The 21,128-nt window shown below is 37.3% G+C and overlaps 1 protein-coding gene across 11 annotated transcripts in view; it reads right to left on the bottom strand.

Annotated features, from left to right (window-relative positions):
* MCTP1 (multiple C2 and transmembrane domain containing 1) overlaps positions 1-21,128 on the bottom strand; it is a 501,045-nt gene that overhangs the window by 158,473 nt on the left and 321,444 nt on the right. For all 11 annotated transcript variants that reach the window (XM_045796258.2, XM_045796260.2, XM_045796261.2 and 8 more), the window contains 2 exons: positions 17,245-17,431; positions 12,204-12,297 (listed from right to left, as the gene is read on the bottom strand). In XM_045796258.2, coding sequence (XP_045652214.2) covers positions 12,204-12,297; positions 17,245-17,431 — 281 coding nt within the window. The remainder of the gene's footprint in view (positions 1-12,203; positions 12,298-17,244; positions 17,432-21,128) is intronic.

The following is a 21,128-nucleotide window of genomic DNA, read 5'->3' as shown; positions in this document are numbered from 1 at the left end:
TAACGTGCATTTATCCATAATCTAGTTAAATACTAGGGGCTGTTTATTTTCCCTACGGATTTTTATAAGGGGAAAAAATCTCCCAAGGGAATTAAAATTAGAGATTCTTCTATCTTAACTTAAAAGTTAATCTATAATACATTTTAAAGCATATACTCTAACACCTAAATGCTTATGGTGAAAAGCCATTCCTACCACTTTACAAACCGAGGTCAGAATTGTCTCCAATGGGCATCTTTTCTGGGTGTCTTCAAAGCAGCACTGAGGCATGAATGGGATACGCTGATTGGCTAATTCTCTCTCACTCTTAGCCCTTGCTCTTGGAGGTCACAACACTGACACGTTTATAAAGAACTGTGGGAAAGGCTGTACCTCCCCTGCTTGCTTGTTACCTGTTATGTGGGCAAGTGGACGGCTTCTGTTTGTGCAAACTACTGGTTTGAGCATTAAAGTCACTCAAAAGATACTGAATGATATTCTTGCTCCCAGAATAGAAAGTTAATCCTGATCCATCAGCGGTGGGCTTTGTCCAGGGTCATTTTGCTGCTGACAAGTAGCACACTTTCCTGGATGTGATGTGTTACAGAAATGTGTGTGTAGGGGGATACCCAGCGACCACCTCTTTGTTGTCCTGTCTCTGAAAACACAGAAGGCTTTCAATAGCATGGAAAGCAATTCATATCCATTGGGGCCTTTTATTTGGGGCCTACCTTGCACAAATTAAGCTCCTTGGTCTAATTTCCTCAGGTGTCATAGTTTGAAATGGCTATACTTTAATCTTTTTTTTTAATTATAATCAAGATTGCCATCTGTCCTTTCCCCAAACTGGAATTTCAATCATAACATATAACAATGTTGTACATAGATGAGGGAATTCCACAGGGTCCACCAAAACAAAAAGCCATGTACGTTGGATATATCTTCCAATCCTTCCCTTATCACTGGAGATGGGGTTTTGACCTTTGCTTTTTTCATCAACTGACCTAAACATATTTTAAACATCTGATTGGTAGAAATACATTAACTGACACTCCTCACTAGGTTCCCACTGGGTCTGTTTCTGGGACTGAGTAATAATAACTGGGCTTCCCTTTTCTCACTAAGTCATGCATTAGGTTTCCTTGTGGCAGCAAAATCGACCCCCTAGAGTTGTGGCTCTCAGCCCATTAGACCTAATACATCCTTTTTCATATTGAAGATTTTGTAATGCCCTCCTTACTATTTTGAAATAAAACGGACTCAATCATGATTTCAAAATTTCATATAGGGGCGCCTGGGTGGCACAGCGGTTAAAGCGTCTGCCTTCGGCTCAGGGCGTGATCCCGGCGTTCCGGGTTCGAGCCCCACGTCAGGCTCCTCCTCTATGAGCCTGCTTCTTCCTCTCCCACTCCCCCTGCTTGTGTTCCCCCTCTCGCTGGCTGTCTCTATCTCTGTCGAATAAATAAATAAAAAAAAAATCTTTAAATAAAAAAAAAAAATTTCATATAATGCCTTAATGCCATAATAAAGGAGGATTAAATAGAAAGTTATTTATAATAAAATGATATGTTTGTTTATTCATGGAGTGCCTATTATATGCCAGGCCATGTAAACAAAAAAAAGAAAGGTCCCTGCTCTTTTGGATTCTATTTGTAGTGGGGAAGGAGGAAAAAGAGACTACATATTGAACACAATTAAGAAGTACATTATATTGTATGTTAGGGAGTGATACGTGTCAATGAAAAATAGAAAAAAAATAGTGCGGGACAAGGGGTTTGAAGAATGTGGGGGAGGGGCATAGTTTATAAATGTAAGTAGTGTGGTTGGAGCAGGCCTCATTGAGAAGGCGAGTTGTAAGCAAAGACCTCAAGGAAGTGAAGGAGTAGTCAAATGGATATCTGGAGAGAAGTATCCCAAACAGAAGCAAGAGCTAGAGCAAAGGCCTGGTGTGCTCAGGGACCCTGATATAGTCGGGCACAGTGAGCATTGGGAACAATGGTGGAACGTGTCAGAGAAGTCATGGGCAACCAGATCATGAACCAGATTACCGTGGAGGCAATCCTAAGGTCTTTGGTGTTTACTGTGTAAAATGGCAGCCGTCTGCAAGACTTGAGTAAACAATACGTATTTCAGAATGAAATCTGGGCTCAGATAATCACGAAATAGATTTAAAGCCTATATCAATGTCTATACTTAATCCTGCAGGACATAGGACAATTTTCACTAGTTAAGATTGTCTAATACTTTGTAGATATTTAGCATCCCCATCCCACTCCCACCAAATTCCAATAGCGCTCCCCAAACACTGTGGCAACTAAATTCTCCCACAAAGCTCTGAAAATGCGTAAGAGGGCAATACTGTCTCCTCTGAATGAGGATCATTGCCCTACAGCAACAGTTCTTAAACATTTTCAGCTTTAGGAACTCTTAGAAATTTTTGAGGACATCAAAAAGCTTTTGTCTATATAAATTATATCTATCAGTTTACCATTTTAGAAATTAAAAATGAGAGCATGTAAAACTATCATTCATTTGAAAATGATAGAATAAATCCATGACATGTTAACATCAGAGCAATCAATATACGGCCTTTGAAAATTTTTCATTGTACATTCATGAGAGAATGAGAGTGAGAAAAGAAAATAACGTCCTAGTATTATTATGAAAATAGTCTTGACTTTAAAAGATCCTTGAAAGTGTTTTGGGGATCCCCGGAAGCTCCCAGGCCACACTTTGAGAACCATGACTAAGAACAATGGGAATAAAGCACAATGTAATATGAATTTATTGCCTTTGGGATTTAGAACTAGATGCAAAAGAATATTTATAGTATTGTGTGTAACCAGATGCATCCTTGAGTCCTAAAATTGAACCATCTTGGTATATGCTGTGAAGCTTGAAGTTTATGAGAGAAGAACAAGAAATAACAGGAGAAAGATAAGAACTGGAAAAGAAAGAAAAGGGAGACTATGGGATCTGTCAAATAAGAAGAAGCTATGAAAAATTTATGTACAACCTTTAAAGAGTTTAGATAAATTATGGTAAAAACATTGAAGGATTTTATTTCAATTAGTATTTAATATAGAAACTATATGCAAGTGATTTGTTACAAGATTGGAAACATGGAAGCTATTTGTCTAAAAATATAAGTATAAATATTTATTATAAGCTCCTTTGTTTTTGAAAGTTCTCATAGATACTTTAGGACCTACAGTAAATATATATTCAATTAGATGGCCCACAGAAAAGCAAGAGGATTCAGATAATCTCTCTTATAAGTAAATTAATTAGCTGGAGAGATCCTGTGCAGTTGAATAAAATTCTTTAGACTGAAAAAATTAAGTACTCTATTAGGTGATTAAACTTTTTTAAAAAATATTTTTTAGGCAATAAAACTGAAAATTGTCATCTGCCAAGGCTTTGTCTTTAAAATATCTTTGTCTTTTTATTTCTCTTCTACAAAATATCTACTCATTCAAGAGTTTGTTATTCATCCTGGCACCTCCTACGGGATCTCTGATTCTGAGGGCTGGGAGAAAAGCCTCAGAGGCCAAGTTCGAAAGCTGACCTAGGGCTTGAATCCTCTCTGCTACCAGGTTGTCTCACAGGCTTTGGTTTAACTGGGCCAGTGATGGGGAAACCGCCACCTCCACAGGTCTATTCTGATACATTTTTTGGCAATTATAATTTTTGGGAAGTGCTTCTTCACACTGCACACAAAATTATGTCTCTGTTACTTTTACCTCTTTTATGATTTGCCCTCTGTAGTCATTTTTTAACTTTAAATGAATTAATGGGTAAAAAAGTAAGGGCATAGCATCTGTCACTTAGATTACCTGGTTCATGTTCATTACCTGCCCCCCTGAGCCGGATAATGTGGATGGCTTGCTGAGCACGTATTCTCACTTCTGGTGCCTCTTCCTGAACAAGAGAGGCTGCAAAGGCCAAGGTCACATTTTTAGACTCTCTTGCAGCTAGGGTGGGAGATGTGAATTTGGTTGCACCAATCAGGTATACTTGCCTAAGATTTGATGTTAGAATTCAGTTACCCGAGAGCCTGTGGAGTCCATTTTGCTGCTGCAGACTGCAAACAGGAGTAGTGTAAGTAGTTCTCACAGTGTCTTCTCAACATGCTAACGTGGCCAGTTGCTTAATTAACCTCTCCACATCTCAGTTTTCTAATTTGTGAAGTGGGGATAACAACAGTAACTAATCAGGTTGTTGTGAGATTGTGATCATCCTTGTTCTAAGCTCAGGGTAGTGTCTGACATGTGATAGGGTCTCAATAAATGTTGCTGCCACTACTGTTATTAGTATTATTATCATTCTCTGTGAGCTGTTCTCAATTGACTTGATTTTAAAACATCAGATATCCTAATTGAGAATAACTTCTGCTCTGTTTGTCAATGTCCTTGCTTAAAGAATAGCTTCCAATCCTGAATTCATACCCCAGTGTGTTTGATGAGTCCAGAGGTGAGTATCATTCTCAACATTTCCCTTGCATTCAATGTAACCAATTTGTAATTTGTGTACTGTAAAACAATGTAACAAAATTGACATGCGCATAATTCATTCACACAGAGCTTAAACTAAATTTAAATTCTAATTTTTTTCTATATTTCTGCTCTTAAAGCAGGACATTACTGTTCTGTATCCTGGTACCTCTTTTTATATATACTCTTTAATGCCCACCTTGTTGAACTAATAACCCTATTATTTCAGTCTGAACTAAGTTTATTACACACATATATGGATATATATATACACACACATATATATAATGTATAAATACCATAATACTATATAAGTATTTAAAAGTGTAAATATATAATATATACATATGGTATATACATACATATATATATATATATATACATGTTAGCAAGTTTGATAAGGAAGCCATCAATTATCTCCTCAAACTCACTACTAAATAGATTGAACAGATTAGACAAAGAACAGCCCTGTATTCCTCCATTTGGCATTCCCATTGACATCAATCCTTTACAGCAATCACTCTTTGGGCTTGGCCATGTCGTCATTTATGCTCCTAACTATACTGTCATATAACCCAAGTATTCCTGTGGTAAGATTTTTTTTTCCCCAAAAAGTCTGGTTAAATCCAGATCCTTTCTGTTTGCAGCAGTTCCCCAATCCATCATTCTAGGATATGTATTGCTTATTTACACAACTATATCATAACAAACAATAAAGAACAGTTTAATTTTAAACAACGATTCTAGCATCAGAAAGCATTTCTTCAAGCACTGAGTAGACTCATGGAGCTAGCCCTCTAAGCCAGATCAGCAATTCTCTATTTCTTTACTCAAAGGATAATTTTGTAATCTTACTTCCACAGAACTCAATTAATTACTTTATAGTATTTCTCTTCCCCCCAGTCCCACTGATAGTGGGACCACCACTTTCTCACTCAGCCCATAGTCCTTCACCTCTAGAGCATATCAAACCCCATTATTAATCTCTTTTGTCATCCCACCTATTCTTCCAGGGCAGTGTCTTCTAACCACGTGACCTGCATCTGAATCACACAGGAGTTCTGTCATCCCATATAAAACACCAGATCAGACTCAGCCTCACTAGCCCTTGAGTTAAATTATCATTTTAATTCCTCTTTTCACAAATATTTCATATCAAATGTTTGGTTTTAGAAAAAGACTTCTGCATTTCTAAAATTAGAAAGGATTTAGTTTTGTAAAGATGCAAGTACTAAAAGGAAGCCCCTTTTACTTCTATGTAAGCTATGATGACAGAGAAAAATGAAGAACAAAACAAAAAAGAGGATGAAGAGCAAAATTTGCTTTCTCTCCTTGTGATGCCTTCATTTGGTTCGTCTCATTCTTAAGGAAGGTATTTTTATAGTGTTAAGAGATTTAACATGTATGTGTATAAGGTTGTTTTCTAAACTGGGCATGTTACCGTGATAAGAATGTCAGCTGTTGGGTATTTTTGGTGCATTATAAAGTGGATGAAATTTCTTCTCAAACTATACTATTTTTGTTAAAAAGCAAATAGGGAATTCATTAGTTTATACAGTGGAAATAAAGCACACTTTGGGAAATTTTCAATACGTTTTGTGTCAAACTTAGGTATTTTTCTTTCAAGCTATATAATTTTAAGTTTTAACAATAGCAAAAGTGAAAGAAAAATTAAGAGTGACATCCACGCATAACCCCCTTTTATTTGGTAAATTATTTTACCTTTGATGATTCACAAATATGAAGGACTTCCACTATATTTTATATACAATACCATCAATGTATGGTATATTAAAGGGTATACATTATCTCATCTTTCAACACAGGGTTTAAATAATGATCATAAAATCTAAGGCTGCATTTATCCGCTATCACCAACGTTATTAAATATGACGACATAATTAAAGGCACATGCTATCAAAAATTCAGACTGCTACAGCTCTGTAAAAGAAGCAATGTACCCACTTTTTCCAGTAGAGCTCTTGTATTCTGAGGGCCACTCAAGCAACAACTGCATAGATCTTCTGCAGTTTGCTTGGGTAACCCACGAAAAGTTAATTTTTTTAAAGGACAGTATCTTATCTACATTATATATATATGTGCGTGGCATTTCTCCAGCTGTATATAAAACTTTCAAAGAACAGACTCGCCTTTTTCTGTACAGGCACCTTTTCATTTTCTTTCTCTGGATAGACCCATAATGTTCAGGGAAAATACCAAGAATAATAAATCCAAATCTCTGTATAAAATATACCTACATGACATACTCAAGCTGGAAATCACAGGAACCAATAAAAATGCAGGCAGCCTACTGATAATGAGGTCAGAAATACAAATAAATTTACTTTTAATGAAGACTGGAAGCACAGTAATCAAAGTGTTAAAATTCATTTCATGCATATCTCATTTGCTTCTTAGCTGATATTTACCACGCAATTCTGTGAGAAAGTAGAGGCCTAAGATGCTCCAGATAAATGGCTCAATTAATTGTACAGAGGTAGACCTCTTTGAGCTGAGCCAGAGCTGTGAGCTCTTTATTAAAAGCACTATTCTGTAGCCCATAACCTTGTTCCTTGACTCCTCTCTGGTTTCCAATTTAAACAAGTCCCCATGCGGCCTGCTCTAAAGGGCTTTGTCTCCCTGTCATTGTTAAGAGAGCTGAGGCATCCTGGAAGTGTGAAATCAGACCTCATGAGTTGAACGGTTCCCCAGGGAACGCCGGACTGCGCAGAAGGTCAAAGTCATGGGCCGGACCGTCTAAAAGTGTCTGATCGCCGGTCTGTGACACAGCAAGGTTGGGGGGGGGGGGGGCGGCGCTAGACTGAAGAGGACTGAAATTGAACACATCTTAATTAAAGCCCACAGACAGCAAAACAAAATGTTTTCTAGGCAGCCTGTCAAATGGGGCTTAAATTTAGCTCTGCTAATGAATCTGAGCTGCTAACTGTTATTTCTTAAGATAATAAGACTCTCACGGAAGCTGATAAAAAAAACTGTAGCATGTCTTTTTCTGCTGTTTTGTTACTTAAATATTTTCCAACAATAAAGACAGTTTTCCTAAAGAAAAACATGGGAAAAGTCTATGCAAATAACGGGGTAGTAAACGTCTCCCTTAATAACTAGTAGGTTTCCAGACTATGGGGCTGGTGAGTCATGGGTCTTTATGCGTAGCCTTGTTTTAGAAAAAGATATGCTCATTTAATGGGACTGTTTCAGTGACAGATTATGTTAATTGTAAAATTCTCTCCCTCTTCCTTTTTTCTCTCCCTCTCCCTCTATTGTTTCCTGAAAGAGATGGTGCATTAATTCGAGAGATCAATTCACCTGGGGTGGAGAAGTTTTCTATTAGTGCGCCTTTTAATACGGTGAAAAGGTAGGGCGTCTTTTGAAAGGCTTTCACAGTTCTCCCATATCACCGATTCTGAACCCGAGTGGCTGGTATCCCTGGGGAGCTGTGACCTCTTCCTCGGGAACTCAAAAAAACAACCCAGGGGAAAATGCAGGGGAGGGGCTGAAGAGAAGAACCCTTTTCTCTTTCTTCTCTTAGAACTTGAAAGAACCAATAGGCCAGGTCTAAATACTCTGCGAAGAAAGCCTCACTCGATATAGAAGACTTTAAATGTTCTGTTGAAAGCAGAAATTAGGCCCCATCCAAGCAAGAGGATAATTAGAAGCTAGAAAAGACAAATTCCGACATGAACTGTTTCCCACCACCTTTAAAAATATATATTTTCCCCCCAGTGGTCTTCTCTCCTCACAAACTGTCCAGTTTTAAGGAATACTTGATTTGGCGGTAGAGAGAATTTTTCCCCAGTGAACGCAGGGCCAGGCAGTCTCTAGGTTTTGCTTTGATGGTACAGACAGACATTCACCTTTTCACTGCTTAGTTGAAAGGTAAGTAAGTTGTACTGCAAAGTATTTTTCACTTAAACTTTTTTTCCTCGCGAAGAATTTAGCTGATCATCTTTGAAAACCAGAGTGCCACTTTCTCAGGCTGTGAAAGGCTGCCCACAATTTGACTGAAATTGCAATCCACTCTTGTGCCTTGCTCAATGCATGTGTATGTGTGGGAGTTGTAAATTGAGGCCTTAACCACCAGAGTTAATCTCTTTTTTAAATCTGTATTAACCTTAATGATTTGAAGTGCACTGTCCAACACTGGGCTATTGAGACCGAAGAAAAAACTACCCTCGACTATCAACAGTTTATTAGGGGCTTAACTGAAGTGACCTACTGTAGTAGTGTTCAGCTGAACAAGGCTATAGGCTTTTTGTGGAAAGGGAAAGAATTGAGGGTTTCATTAAAAAGTAATTTGTGCTTTGTACTCACTCATTCAAAGAGAGTCTCAATTGCTCTTTATTCACACAGAGTTAATACAGTATCACAATGTTTCTCAATGAATGTGTTGTAACAAAAGAAAAATTTTACATTTTGAAAGGAAAAAATTCTTTGTAACTGCAGTAAGATTGATGGCTACTTAAAAGATTATAGAATCTCTTCTTCCTGTGCTCACGTTAAATGATGGAATATTGTAATTTAAAATTTTTTGCTTAAACTACGGAAGTTTGACTTTATGTTCTGATCATTAAAAATATTTTAAAAATAGAGCAAAGTTGGTCAAATATAAGTTTGTCTTGTTAGACTTGTCTAGAAAAAAGTGTTCTGAAGCTTACAACTAAGTATCTTATAGTAATAGCCTCATTTATAGCAGGTCAGAAAATACTCTGCTTAGCTCGGAGAGCTATCAGTGATTTAAAATCTCCCCTCTCCATCCACAACATTCCTAAATGGATGCTAATTTGAGGATTTGAAGACAGCACCATTGACTCAATTTCCGTTTTTCAAACTGTTGCTGAATATCTTGTAGAGCCTATGGTTATCCACTGAGATGTACAATACATTTTTAAAGTTCTTCTTTGAACAAGTAAAACAGAAAGTCTACAAAGAGCTTATTTGTGCTCCAGATTTAACAGTAAAGACAAGGAAGGATCAGTTTACACGTAAATATTTACCCTTTCCAGAAGTGAAGATCATTTAAAAAATAGTAGTATATTCAGACATTTCTCACTTAAACATATGGTCCTCAGTTTCTACCACCATCACAAATGTCATAAAGACCACAAAAGGTCCAAGAGTGAGCAAGGTCAAAGACTGAATTATCCTCTTGCCCCTGAATAGTTCAACACATCTCTTGTTCAATTCAGAGCACATTAGATTATAAGGTCAGTGCAGAATGAGGAATCATTAGATTTATAACCCTAAAACTAGAGGGGAAAAAATGGAGAATCTGTTACTTAGTATTCCCCAAATTAAAGTTCATTTTATCAGATCGAAATTATGTCCTCATTGAATCCCTAGGGAAAAGACTATTGTTATTCACATTAATTTACATAGAACCATTAGGAAAGAAATATATCTATTTTTTATAGCTTTGGAAGAACATGTACTTTAACTTCCATAGTGGCATATAGGCCAGGTAGGTTAACATAGTTTGCATATTCATGAAGTTTTAAGAGCAATGACAGCTTCTTTCTAAGAGAAACAAACTTATATAATTGCATTCAACTTGTGTAATGGGCAGGTATCTAAGCTTTTGAAGTGAATGGGACTTGAATATTTGTATAAGAAATTATTGTGCCCCCTAAAAATGTTCAGTAAAAATTCTTAGCACTTAGGTGCCCCCTGAGATATTGATTATTTTAGGCCTTTCTCCCCACCTTCAGAGGTTTTCAGCTCAACACTGAGGGCTCCCCTCCCCCCCAGAAAATCCCACAGAAATTGAAGGTGCCTCCCATGATAGTGAATGTCACATTCAGAATTTACCCGCTTCGGGGAATCAGAGGCTAGGTGTACCCTCTGTATGTGAAAGCAATACTGAGCTCCTATTCCAGTCTTTAAGTTAATGTCCACAATGAACAAAAAAAGAGCAATTACTGGGGCACCTGGGTGGCGTATTGGTTACACATCAGACTCTTGGTTTCAGCTCAGGTCGTGATCTCAGGGTCACAAAATCAAGCCCCGAGTTGGGCTCTGTGCTCAGTGTGGACTCTGCTTGAGTTTCCCTCTCCCTCTACTCCTCTCCCCTCATTCTCTCTCTCTCCCTCTTTCTCTCTCAAATAAATAAATAAATCTTAAAAAAAAAAAGAGCAGTTAATCAGTCATTCATTGTTGACTATTGGTTCTAATACTAAATGCAACATAATAAAAGAAAAAAAAATCATTATGTCCAGATTAATTTGAGGATAACCACATCAGAAGTAAGAAAGATGAATAAACTTAATGTTCACTAATTGTTCAGTACAAGGAACCAAGTCAGCATACATGCAAAAAGATTACAAACTACCCTCTCCCCCACTACTTCCAAATACGCCTATTTTGAAAGAGTATTTGACAGTTGTTACTATCTTCATGGTTACAAATGAGTTGATAATCACCTGTTTAAAGAAACTGTAAACTCTCAACATTTTTATCACACAATAAATAGTCACTTGATACTATGCAAATATTAAAAATTTAAAAATATTACCATTCTGGAGCAGACATCTGCTATTTTAGTTTTAATGCATGTCATCTTTTAATTTGGTTTTGATTCTGTTCTGTTTAGATTTGATGAATTTAAAAAGGGTACCAACTATCAGATAACAGATTCGCAAGCTCTTAGATGGTAGGAAAAGTGCATTTCTCCCTTTCAGATAAGTCCACTACCTTATTAGGATCAGCTTGCTGAATATTCACAATGGTAAGCATATTTCTACAAATAATAAGCGGATGCTTTCTTTCAGGAAGAGCAAAATTTAAACAAAACTTGGCCAAGTCAGTCCTGTTATCTATCTTGAGATAGACAACTTAAGGAATGGTATAAGTACCCCAAAACATATGAAATTAAAGAGTAAAGGAATGGTCACATAATTGCAAATTCAAAACAGTGATTTCATTCTGGAAATTGATGAAATAATTATCACTAGTTAATTAATACATCATAGAAAGGGGGATATCCAAATATCCAAATATCCTGATATCCAAATCAGGAAGCTTTAAGAGATAAGACTGATTTCAGTGTTTTTACAGGCCCATTTCTTGGTTAAAAATTTTAGAACAACACAGATGCTTAGTTTAGATCCAGAATTATCCCTGGGATGTGCTAAGGAATTTTAACAACCAAAAAATTGAACCAGCAACCGAGATGCCAGGAGTACACACCAAGTAATTGAGTAATTTGTATCTAAAATTTTCAGTAAACTATGCAACAGATTTCACGTGTAGTGGACTTTGTAAGTGTTGATGTTATGATATCATCTGGGGGAAGCTGATATTGCCCGAGAGAAGATATACCATTATTCCAAAATGCCAAAACGATGAAACCCGGAAGAAATATTCCTGCCGCATTGGCCAAACTTTGGAAAAGGCAACAATTCAGAAGTTATTTTACTCTTTATTGTTTATTTTTAATACATCACCCTTCTTTCAAAAAGCAGAAACAGTATAAAAATTGGGCGGTTGGCAATTCTTGTAAGATCAAACCTGAAACTTTATATTTATATTATTTACTTTGATGATCTCGTCAGGTGACATGAAGAGTTTAGTCATTAAGTGGTATGGACCCTGCATGTCGCTCAAGATGTATGTATCACATACAATAAATACTATGAATATATATTATATTATATAATGTATCTATTAGAAATCACATATATAAATAAGTATAGACAATAGAATTGTGTCATTTCTTACCTGTGACATCAGCGACCATCAACCCTTCTGCTCTGATTACTTTCACCTGGAGAAATCCCACATCCTTCAGGTTGTGAAATATCCGCAATGGGCTCTGAAAGACCCCAACGTCAGTGTTAGAAAAGAAAGGTCTTAGGAGGTCCCCAAGAGTGTGTGAGGAAACACTAAGTTTTGTGGTTGATCTCAGGATGCTGCATACGTGATTCAAAAGCATATTTGTGTTTCTTCAATACAGATTACCCTTCCACCATCATTAACGTGCACCTACACATAGACACACGCACACACACACACACACACACGCACACATGTGTTGATGTAGATAACTGTTGCTACACCAGACTTTGTAGAAGAATAAAGAATTCTTCCCCATTTCTTCCCCGTAAATAATTATCAGTAGATGGTGAACAATGAATTATAGAATAGGATATGCCTACTTTCTTCCTTCAATCTCCTTTACTGCAGCTCTCCAAGAAATCTGTCATCTATGGGCACGATGGTTTGGAGACTAACGATTGTTAATACTGAGTCTGAGGTGGTTCGTCATGTAATGCACGTCAGCCTTTAGGATTAAGAAAGTCAATATTAGGGGCGCCTGGGTGGCTCAGTCATTAAGCGTCTGCCTTCGGCTCGGGGTGTGATCCTGGAGTTCTGGGATCAAGCCCCACATCAGGCTCCTCTGCTGGGAGCCTGCTTCTTCCTCTCCCACTCCCCCTGCTTGTGTTCCCTCTCTCGCTGGCTGTCTCTCTGTCAAGTAAATAAATAAAATCTTGAAAAAAAAGTCAATATTAATATTTCTTTTATTCTTTTCTTCTTGGTGAGTTTTGGAAATTGCGTGTGCTAGATGAGGGTTAAATAACTGAAATACTGTTTTCTAATATTTGATTGAAAGATTTACATAGTTCCATGAATCTTTTAGGAAAAAATCATATATAACTTCTAAAATAAGTCAAATTGATCACTAAAAATAAATTCAAAAGTGATGAATAGTTTTTCTTAAGTTTGCAATTTTATTTGCCATGTAGTGTGTATAGAGGTAGGGAAATTTCAATAGAAGAATCAGATCCATAGGATAAACCTATTTAATGTTATAAATTAATAATGGTAGTGCTTTGCGAAGTACAGTACCCAAAGGCATTAAAAGAGGGATACCGATGTGCTAATTCAGAACTCTAATTAATGGGCACAAATATTTAAAGATGAAGTATTGATAGAGAACAGTTATATGCATTTGCTTATTTACGCTTCCTAGCATTTTTCCTATGATAAGACTAGCGTTTCTACTCAGTAAATCAAAGGTACTTCTGTATTATAATCCCTAAAATGCTTTAAGACCACGGAGCATAACGAAGTTATTAAACTGTTACTAAAGAACATCCCCGTCCTTGTTTTAAGGATGTGAGAATACTGACAAGCAGAAGCTTACTGAGATATTAACTTGATCAGTCCTGTATGACTAGTCATCGTGTACACTGACGCTATGACCTTGGTATATTGAGAGGAGAAAGTGCAGTTAGATGGGTAATCTCAGCACCTAACTATTAAGAGTGTTGAGCACAGAATTAGCTCTTAATCTTGTATTGTTTTTAAACAGCTGTTTATCACCCCAAAATCTATTGAAACTATAAGATGACAGGGCTCAGGAAAAATGCACCTCTTTCTCTATTTAAATTCCTGTAAATTAAGGGCTTAACTGAAATACAACTTCAGACAGTAGTATTATAGTTCAGAGGTTTGTTGGCGTGTTGTCTTTCTGATACAGTAACATCAGGTTTGAGAAGCTCCTCCTTATCTCAGAACTCCCTGAGTGTTATGAACCAGGTAAGTCTCCTATCCTAATGATAGAGAAGAGTTTTATCAAAAGGTTTCTGTCCTTTAATTTTTGGGAGCAATTCTGACCAAGTTTCACCATGTCTAAAACAAATCTCATCCCCGGGCTGAGAACTGTTTCATACTAGTAACCTCCCTGCACAGACACATAATCTCTGACGTTTCGGCTCCAATGTTCTGCTTCTCATTTGGAGGGGTAATTATTGTTTGAAGGGTTTCTTTCCTCCAGTCAGCTGACACTCAGGAATTTATTGCCAACTTCAACTGTTTAGGCCAGTGATACATCGCTTATAATAAGAATTCCAAAAAAAAAAAAAAAAGCAAAAAACTTAAATATATCGGTTTAAAAATATACCTTTCAGGAATGCTTCATCAAGAGGCATTCCTGCCTTGTTATTTATGGTTATTTTAGAAGGCCTCAAAACCTGGATGGCTTCTGAAGCCAGAAATTTCCATAGCAGAGGAATCTATGATTTGCTGTGAATCCTTTCAGCCCTCAATAGATGGGAAAAGATTGAAATGCTCTGGAGAGGAGTCCTCTTTATTTTTTTAATGAAAGGCTGTATAATATATTTTCTCTATGGCTGCAGCAGCTGTCAGGGAGAGCATCTCAGTTCAGCTCTATTACGGGAGAGGCAATACCCCATCCTATGGCATCGAGATGCTCTGAGGGGCCAGGGCTGATTGACAGCTTGTCACCGTGACGTCTTATTCCATCTCTGTTATGGAGAAAATTAATGTCACACCACCAGCCTTATGACTCGCTGTCATCTTAGAACCGCTCACCTTTTATCAATGCTCTAAATAACATTTCAAGCCCATCGTCTCACGGTGGACAATCCGGTCAAGGGACATTAAATCAGATGACTGTGAAATGTCATAATAAAAATGGAATGCTAACAACTTCTTCTCTAAACTAGCTCCTCTGGTTTTTAAACTGTGACAAGGGGGAGCAAGGGTTCAGCATACCCGTTCTGAAAAGGTCATATAATCGCTCTTGGTCTACTACCCATTACTACCCGCCCCCTAGTGACCTTCCCTGCCTTCCTCCCCCCAAAAAAGAAAAAAAAAAAAAAAAGAAAAGAAAAATGGAATTAGCCATCTTTTCAGAAAGAAGTGATCAAATAATGGCTCACACAGTAATGTCTGTTTAATTTGTGGGGCTTCGAGGCTTCACAATGAACAACTGAATGATAGAAATGGAGAGCTTTTTCAAGGGGTAATTAATTTACTTTCCTCACTATGGCCAGTGCCAAATCACATTCATAAGTTTTGCCTAAATTTTAAAAAATACACATGTTCTCCCAGGAAAACATATAACTAATTCCCCAAATAACCTCCTCTATGTGTTTCTCTGAAACAAGTGATGTTTCAGACATGATACAGCATTCATTCATCTCATAGTCTGTGAAATAAAAAGGAAACATGACAAAACCATAAAGCATAGGTCTCTGTCCTTGTATTGCTATGAGCAATTATAACACGTGTGCTACCCTGCATATGGTAGCTTCGTAGCAACTATGTCTCTAGAGGGAGATACAGGCCTATGTTGCAATGCAGGGCTAAAAAAAAATTTTTAAATATGGTTCACTTTTTAATATGTTGAGCAGCATGTAATCAGAGAATTAACCAGGGCATCCACATAATATTTTATATTTTATTCAAATGATAACTAACATTTGAAAAAAGGTGCGGAAACAAATATTCAAATTCTGAATGGAAATGGCCGATTTAAGGAAACCCATCTGGCAAAAAGAAAAAAAAAAGAATCAATCATAGTTGGATTAGTCCTCATTACCTAGCCTGCACTATCATCCTAATATATAGGATAGTATCAAATATTAATACATAAAATACAGTATCATAATACCTAGAATTTTTATATTAATATACCAATTAATTCCTTTAAAATTGTTTCAACTCACAAGGCTCACTCCTGGTAACAGGAGAACATGTTTTTGTGGGTACCAAAATGTGAAATAATTCTCATAATTGCAATTGCATATTAGAAGATGCCCAACAATATGCTGGGCTCTTAGGTGGTTTAAAAATATATACTATTTAGGCTTGCTAAGTCACCTCTATTAAACTGTTTATGATAACACCATTGGTGGATGAGTTGTACAAGCATTAGCAGACAGCTGATTCGGTGGAGATAGCCAGAATAAATTTGCTGAAGCCCACATCCTGCTAATCTGTTTGAAGAATATTGTAGAGCATTAGTACCAGCACTCCATGTTATCTGCACAGCCTGATAAGGTACATCTTTATTAAATTCAGTTATTGGAAGGATGTCAGTCAGCAAATAGGAATATTTTAGAATCTAAAAAAAAAAAAATTAAGCGGTTCTTTGTTAGTCAGAGCTTGGTTTCATGGCTGAATGTCTAGAGGAGGCTTCTAAACACCTGGCAGCGTTGTACAATACAAGCTTTGTAATTTTAAGTGGAAAAGCTTTTTTTTCCCAGCTTCATGGGTACCAAGGCATTCACTTTACCGAGACGCCATTGAGAGAGAATGGTGGAGTAAGAGCTCCCCTCTCTGTTGACTGAAGAAAACTACATGGTGGAAAATGCACAGTGTGAGGATGCTGGGAAATAGGTCAATTTGGGTGTGAATATTCTGGTTTGGTGAAATTTGAGAAGGGTGCTTACTACAGCGACTCACTATTCCACCCTATCACTCCTCAAATGATCCAAAGGGAAGGAGGCTTCCTTTTAATTATATTTCACATTCATTAAAATAAGATAAAGGAATGGAGTGAGGCTTTTCTAAGCAGTTGAAATAAAAATTCTTTCTGTGAATATCCTCTCATTACCAAGCTACTAATTAATGTAGGTGTCATTAATTCCATCTCAAACTTGGAAAGACAAAGAACTCTTAATTGCAATTACAAAGGGTCAATGAATTAATTTTGAGGTAATGTTCTGTATACTTGACTTTCCTTTATGAGAAGTTGCCTTGCATGAGAGTTGTGCTGCATGACAAAATCCCTGCGGAGAGGCTCAGAATCTAGAGCTTGCTTTGGAAGAGGCTCTAGAGAAGAGCAGGTGGGCAGACCTCAGGGGAACGGTGTTTGCATTTGCCCAGCTCTCTGTTTTTGCTGACTCAACTGTCACACAGCCCTTCAGATGTACTTCTGTCACTCTAAGTAAATCATTTACCACCTCAGCTCATCACACATGACCTTGAATTAGGAGGGTTACATACGTACATATCTCCTTAAGATTTCCTCCCGTTCTTTCTGGTCCTCCAGGGAGTTGACCGAGAGATCAGAGATGCTGACTGTGGCCGAAGCTGTCAGGGTGACCAGTAGTACCAGGTGTCCCTCACCCTCTTCCAGCTGCAACTCCAGCTTGTGTGTCTGTTCCCTACTGAGGGCCGACAGGTCCACCTGGCACCTGGAAACAAATGTTTTGAATTAGCAAATGGCTTTCCTTTCCCTTTCCCTTTTTTCTTTTCTTCTCTTTCCCTCCTTCCTTTTTTTTTTTTTTTTTTTTTGGTCACATCAAACAGTGAAAGTGCAGGCTGCTCAGAGCTATGTGAAAGATAAATCAATAGAAATTCTGTTTGAGCCACTGGAAGAATACACCTTTCATTCAGCACACTTTCTTCACAAAATTTAGACGATGATTATTTTTAGTGTCCAATTTCTTATTTCTGTAAGATACAAAACACATGTTTATCTGATTCATTTCTACCCGTTGTCACCGTATTCATTAAGTCGGAAGGGACTTTCAATCCTGGATGGCCTAGTGTAGGGCTTTGCCGACAGAAAGACTACCACGAGCTGTCTGGAGAGGCAAACCACTGAGAATCTAAATTCTTGTGTAGGTTTTTAAACAATGGGGTTCTTCTTTCCTTCATAAATGTTATTAAGCAATGAATAGAATATGTACTTTGATGATGCCGTTTTACATTTTTAAAACCATGACAGTTTATTCATAGAATACCACACATAAATCCAAATAAAAACAAATTTTCCAAAAATGTTATAGTTCAAGGGTTATGTGCCAGCATTTTTCTAAAAGACGTTTCATAACATGGCAGCCCATGCTTGATAAGCTCTTCTCTCAGAGCTAAACACCTTGCAAACTCTTTTCATAAAAACGTCCATTGGTTTGGAAGAGAAAGATAATAAGGTGATCACAAAAACAATAAACTGAGAGAAAGGGGGTAGGTATGAACAAAAGGCATTTAAAACAGGAAATAGTCAACTATAAGCATACATGTGGTAACATATTATAAACATGGGAGTCAGCTACCAGGGACTGATTAAATTTTTGTTCATTCTTATTCTTTACTCCATTTATTGTCTATTGCTTTACTTTTAAATTAAATTTCTATGACTAGGGCCTCGAATCTTATAGTTGGGTTCAAGCATCTCTTTAGTGTGAATAAATTTAGAAATTGAACCAAAGTCTGCCATTTTCCTTTTATCTGTGCCTATTAAAAATGACAAGGGAGATGGCTGGGACTGAAACAACTGAGAGGAAGAGGAGTACAGATGCAAGAAGTGAAAAGAAAAAGCAACACCCTGGTCAGAGACAGAAAGTTCGTGGGTGTCAATGTTAATTGTTGAAAGAGAGCAGGAAATCAGAGTCTGGACCAAGTCTGGAAAACATCTTCCTAAAGTGAGAACGTATATCAAACACCTTCATTGTTTCTGCGAATACAACATGCATTTCAAAATACTTTCACACTGTCTCCTTAAACTCTGAAGGCTAAAGAAACATACCAAATCCTTGTCTAATTGGAATTATGTTCTTGTCAATAACACTTGGACCAAATTGAGGAGAAAGATGCAATGGTGAACACCAACCAATCAAATGCATTCTCTAATAAAAAGGAAAGATGTCAATATGGTTTTCTACAGCTCTTTCCAGTAACTGGCAGAGTGTTTCGCCTGTAGTTTGTGGAGTATAAATGAATCTTTGGATTAGACTGGGAGTATGATACTAGAGAATCAAACATGGGTTACAATTCGCACAGTACTTTTGGTTGGATAAAGTTGGGAACAAGAAAGGTCCTTCACTCATTTGGATCCTGCATTTCCCAACCCTGTCCTCGCCTTACTCTTTGGTATGACACTGCGCCACTCCTAAAATACACTAAAGCCTTCTGGGGGGTTTCCTTCTATGGCCATTACCATTTACACAGGTCCTACGGATGCTGGCCTACTCTTCATTTACGTTAGTCATTGCGCTTGATGCGCTGGAGTTGGGGAAAGTGCTCTAAAGAGGATTTAGTCCACGAGTTGCAAACTGGCAACTTTCAGGTCACATCTGGTCCACGGATGTGTTGTTTTTGCTTGTAGTGCTAAAAAAAGTTTTGAATTAAAAACATTTTAAGACAGAGTAAATGTCCTCTGACTTAATTACTGTCCCGAATACTGTCTATTATTTACATTATTTCACTTAATTCTGTATCTGGTTCAAACAGGCATAGGTATTTGCGGCCCTCACAATCTCCTTAATTTAGCAATAAGAAAACTAAAGTCCAGAGAAGCGACATGACTTAATGAAGATATACAATTAGTTGTTAGCAGAGCTAGGACCTGAACTTGGAACAATGGACTCCAAGCTCTAGGCTTTTTCCTGGGCTAGTCTTCACTAAGTAACTGTGCATACCAGACCAAGGCGGATCTATTTGCCGTGGTTCTCAAACTGGATGAAATCTGCACTTGTTTCTAACAGAAAAAATTACCTCAGTTTTCAAGTATGGAACTATGTTATTTTTATGCTTTTAAAATTTATATAAGCTATGGAAGAAGACTGTAAGTTATTGCTCTTATAAGAAGATAAAATCAGAAAAATATACAAATCAAATTTTTAAAACTATGAAACTAATAAAATTTGACATTGGAAATTTATAGGGAAGATTATGCTGCAACTAAAGTTTTAAAACGGGTATTTGAGTAGAGATAGTTTCAGATCCTGTCCTATATTTAGTGTTTCAGAATTTTGACTTTAATAACTCCAATATAGAAAATGCCTACTTATGTAAACATATTAGAAGAGAGTATTAACAACTCCAAGGTTCTTTTTGCTAGTTTGGGTTAGTCAGCTCTCCTATTCATTTAAAAACTCTGCTCAGGAGTAATCCTCAGATGCCATTTTAAATGAAATGTCACCTGATAATTGAACAAAATTGTCTTGTTAACTCGAGAAATAAGTTAGCATTATAGCATCACTGATACTACATTAAATCAAATTATTGCTGGAATTTGGTAGAAAAAAGGCCTTTGCTACTCCTTTGTTGCTGTTGAATAAATATGTACAAAGATGCAACTCCTGCAAAAGTCTATTGCAAAGTGAATCCAGGACTTATTCCCAGAGGTCAGGGCCATGGCTTGAATGTTTATCTCCGAAATTCCTATGTTGAAACCTATTGTTCAGTGTGATGGTATTAGGAGGTGATTAGGTCCTGAGGGTGGAGCCTTCATGAATGAGATTAGTGCCCTAATAAAAGAGGCCCCAGACGATCCCTCGCCCCTTCTGCCATTTGAGGACACAGAGAAAACACAGTAGTCTATGAACCAGGAAACCAGACACAGAATCTGCTGGTGTTTTGATCGTGGACATGCCAGCCTCTAGAGCTGTGAGAAATACATTTCTGTTGTTTACAACCGGCCAGTCTGCGGTGATCTGGTATAGCCGCCCAACAGGCAGATTCACCCGTATTTAGCTCACCTGTACTGTTATGTCCTAAAGAAAGAAAGGGTGCACTACGGTTTGGATATAAAAGTCCTCGGCGGTAATCTGGATGGCCAGAATAGACAAATTAATAGATTCAAATTGTTATCAAAATGAAATGCAAAATTTAAAAAGTACTGAGGCAAATCATGAAGTACATACACAGATACGTATACAGGGAAAAGAGCTCAGGATCGGGAGTCAGAGTCCCTTGCTTTCAGCCCTCCATCTGTCACTAATTAGTTGCATGACCTTTCCCAAGACAACTTACCCTCCTGAATTCCAGTTTTCTCATCTGTGATATGAGGTAATTGAACTAGATGAACTTAAAATTCCTGAAAACCCCAAATTACACTTTGCTACAACTCTATCCATGTTTACCTTGTTTGCGTCTTCCCTTTGC

The sequence above is a fragment of the Ursus americanus genome, chromosome 5, assembly GCF_024610735.1.
Source record: "Ursus americanus isolate L20-20 chromosome 5, mUrsAme1.1.p, whole genome shotgun sequence".
Taxonomy (NCBI): domain Eukaryota; kingdom Metazoa; phylum Chordata; class Mammalia; order Carnivora; family Ursidae; genus Ursus; species Ursus americanus.
The sequence above is the reverse complement of the archived record's forward strand: the minus strand, read 5'-3'. Positions and strand labels throughout refer to the sequence as shown.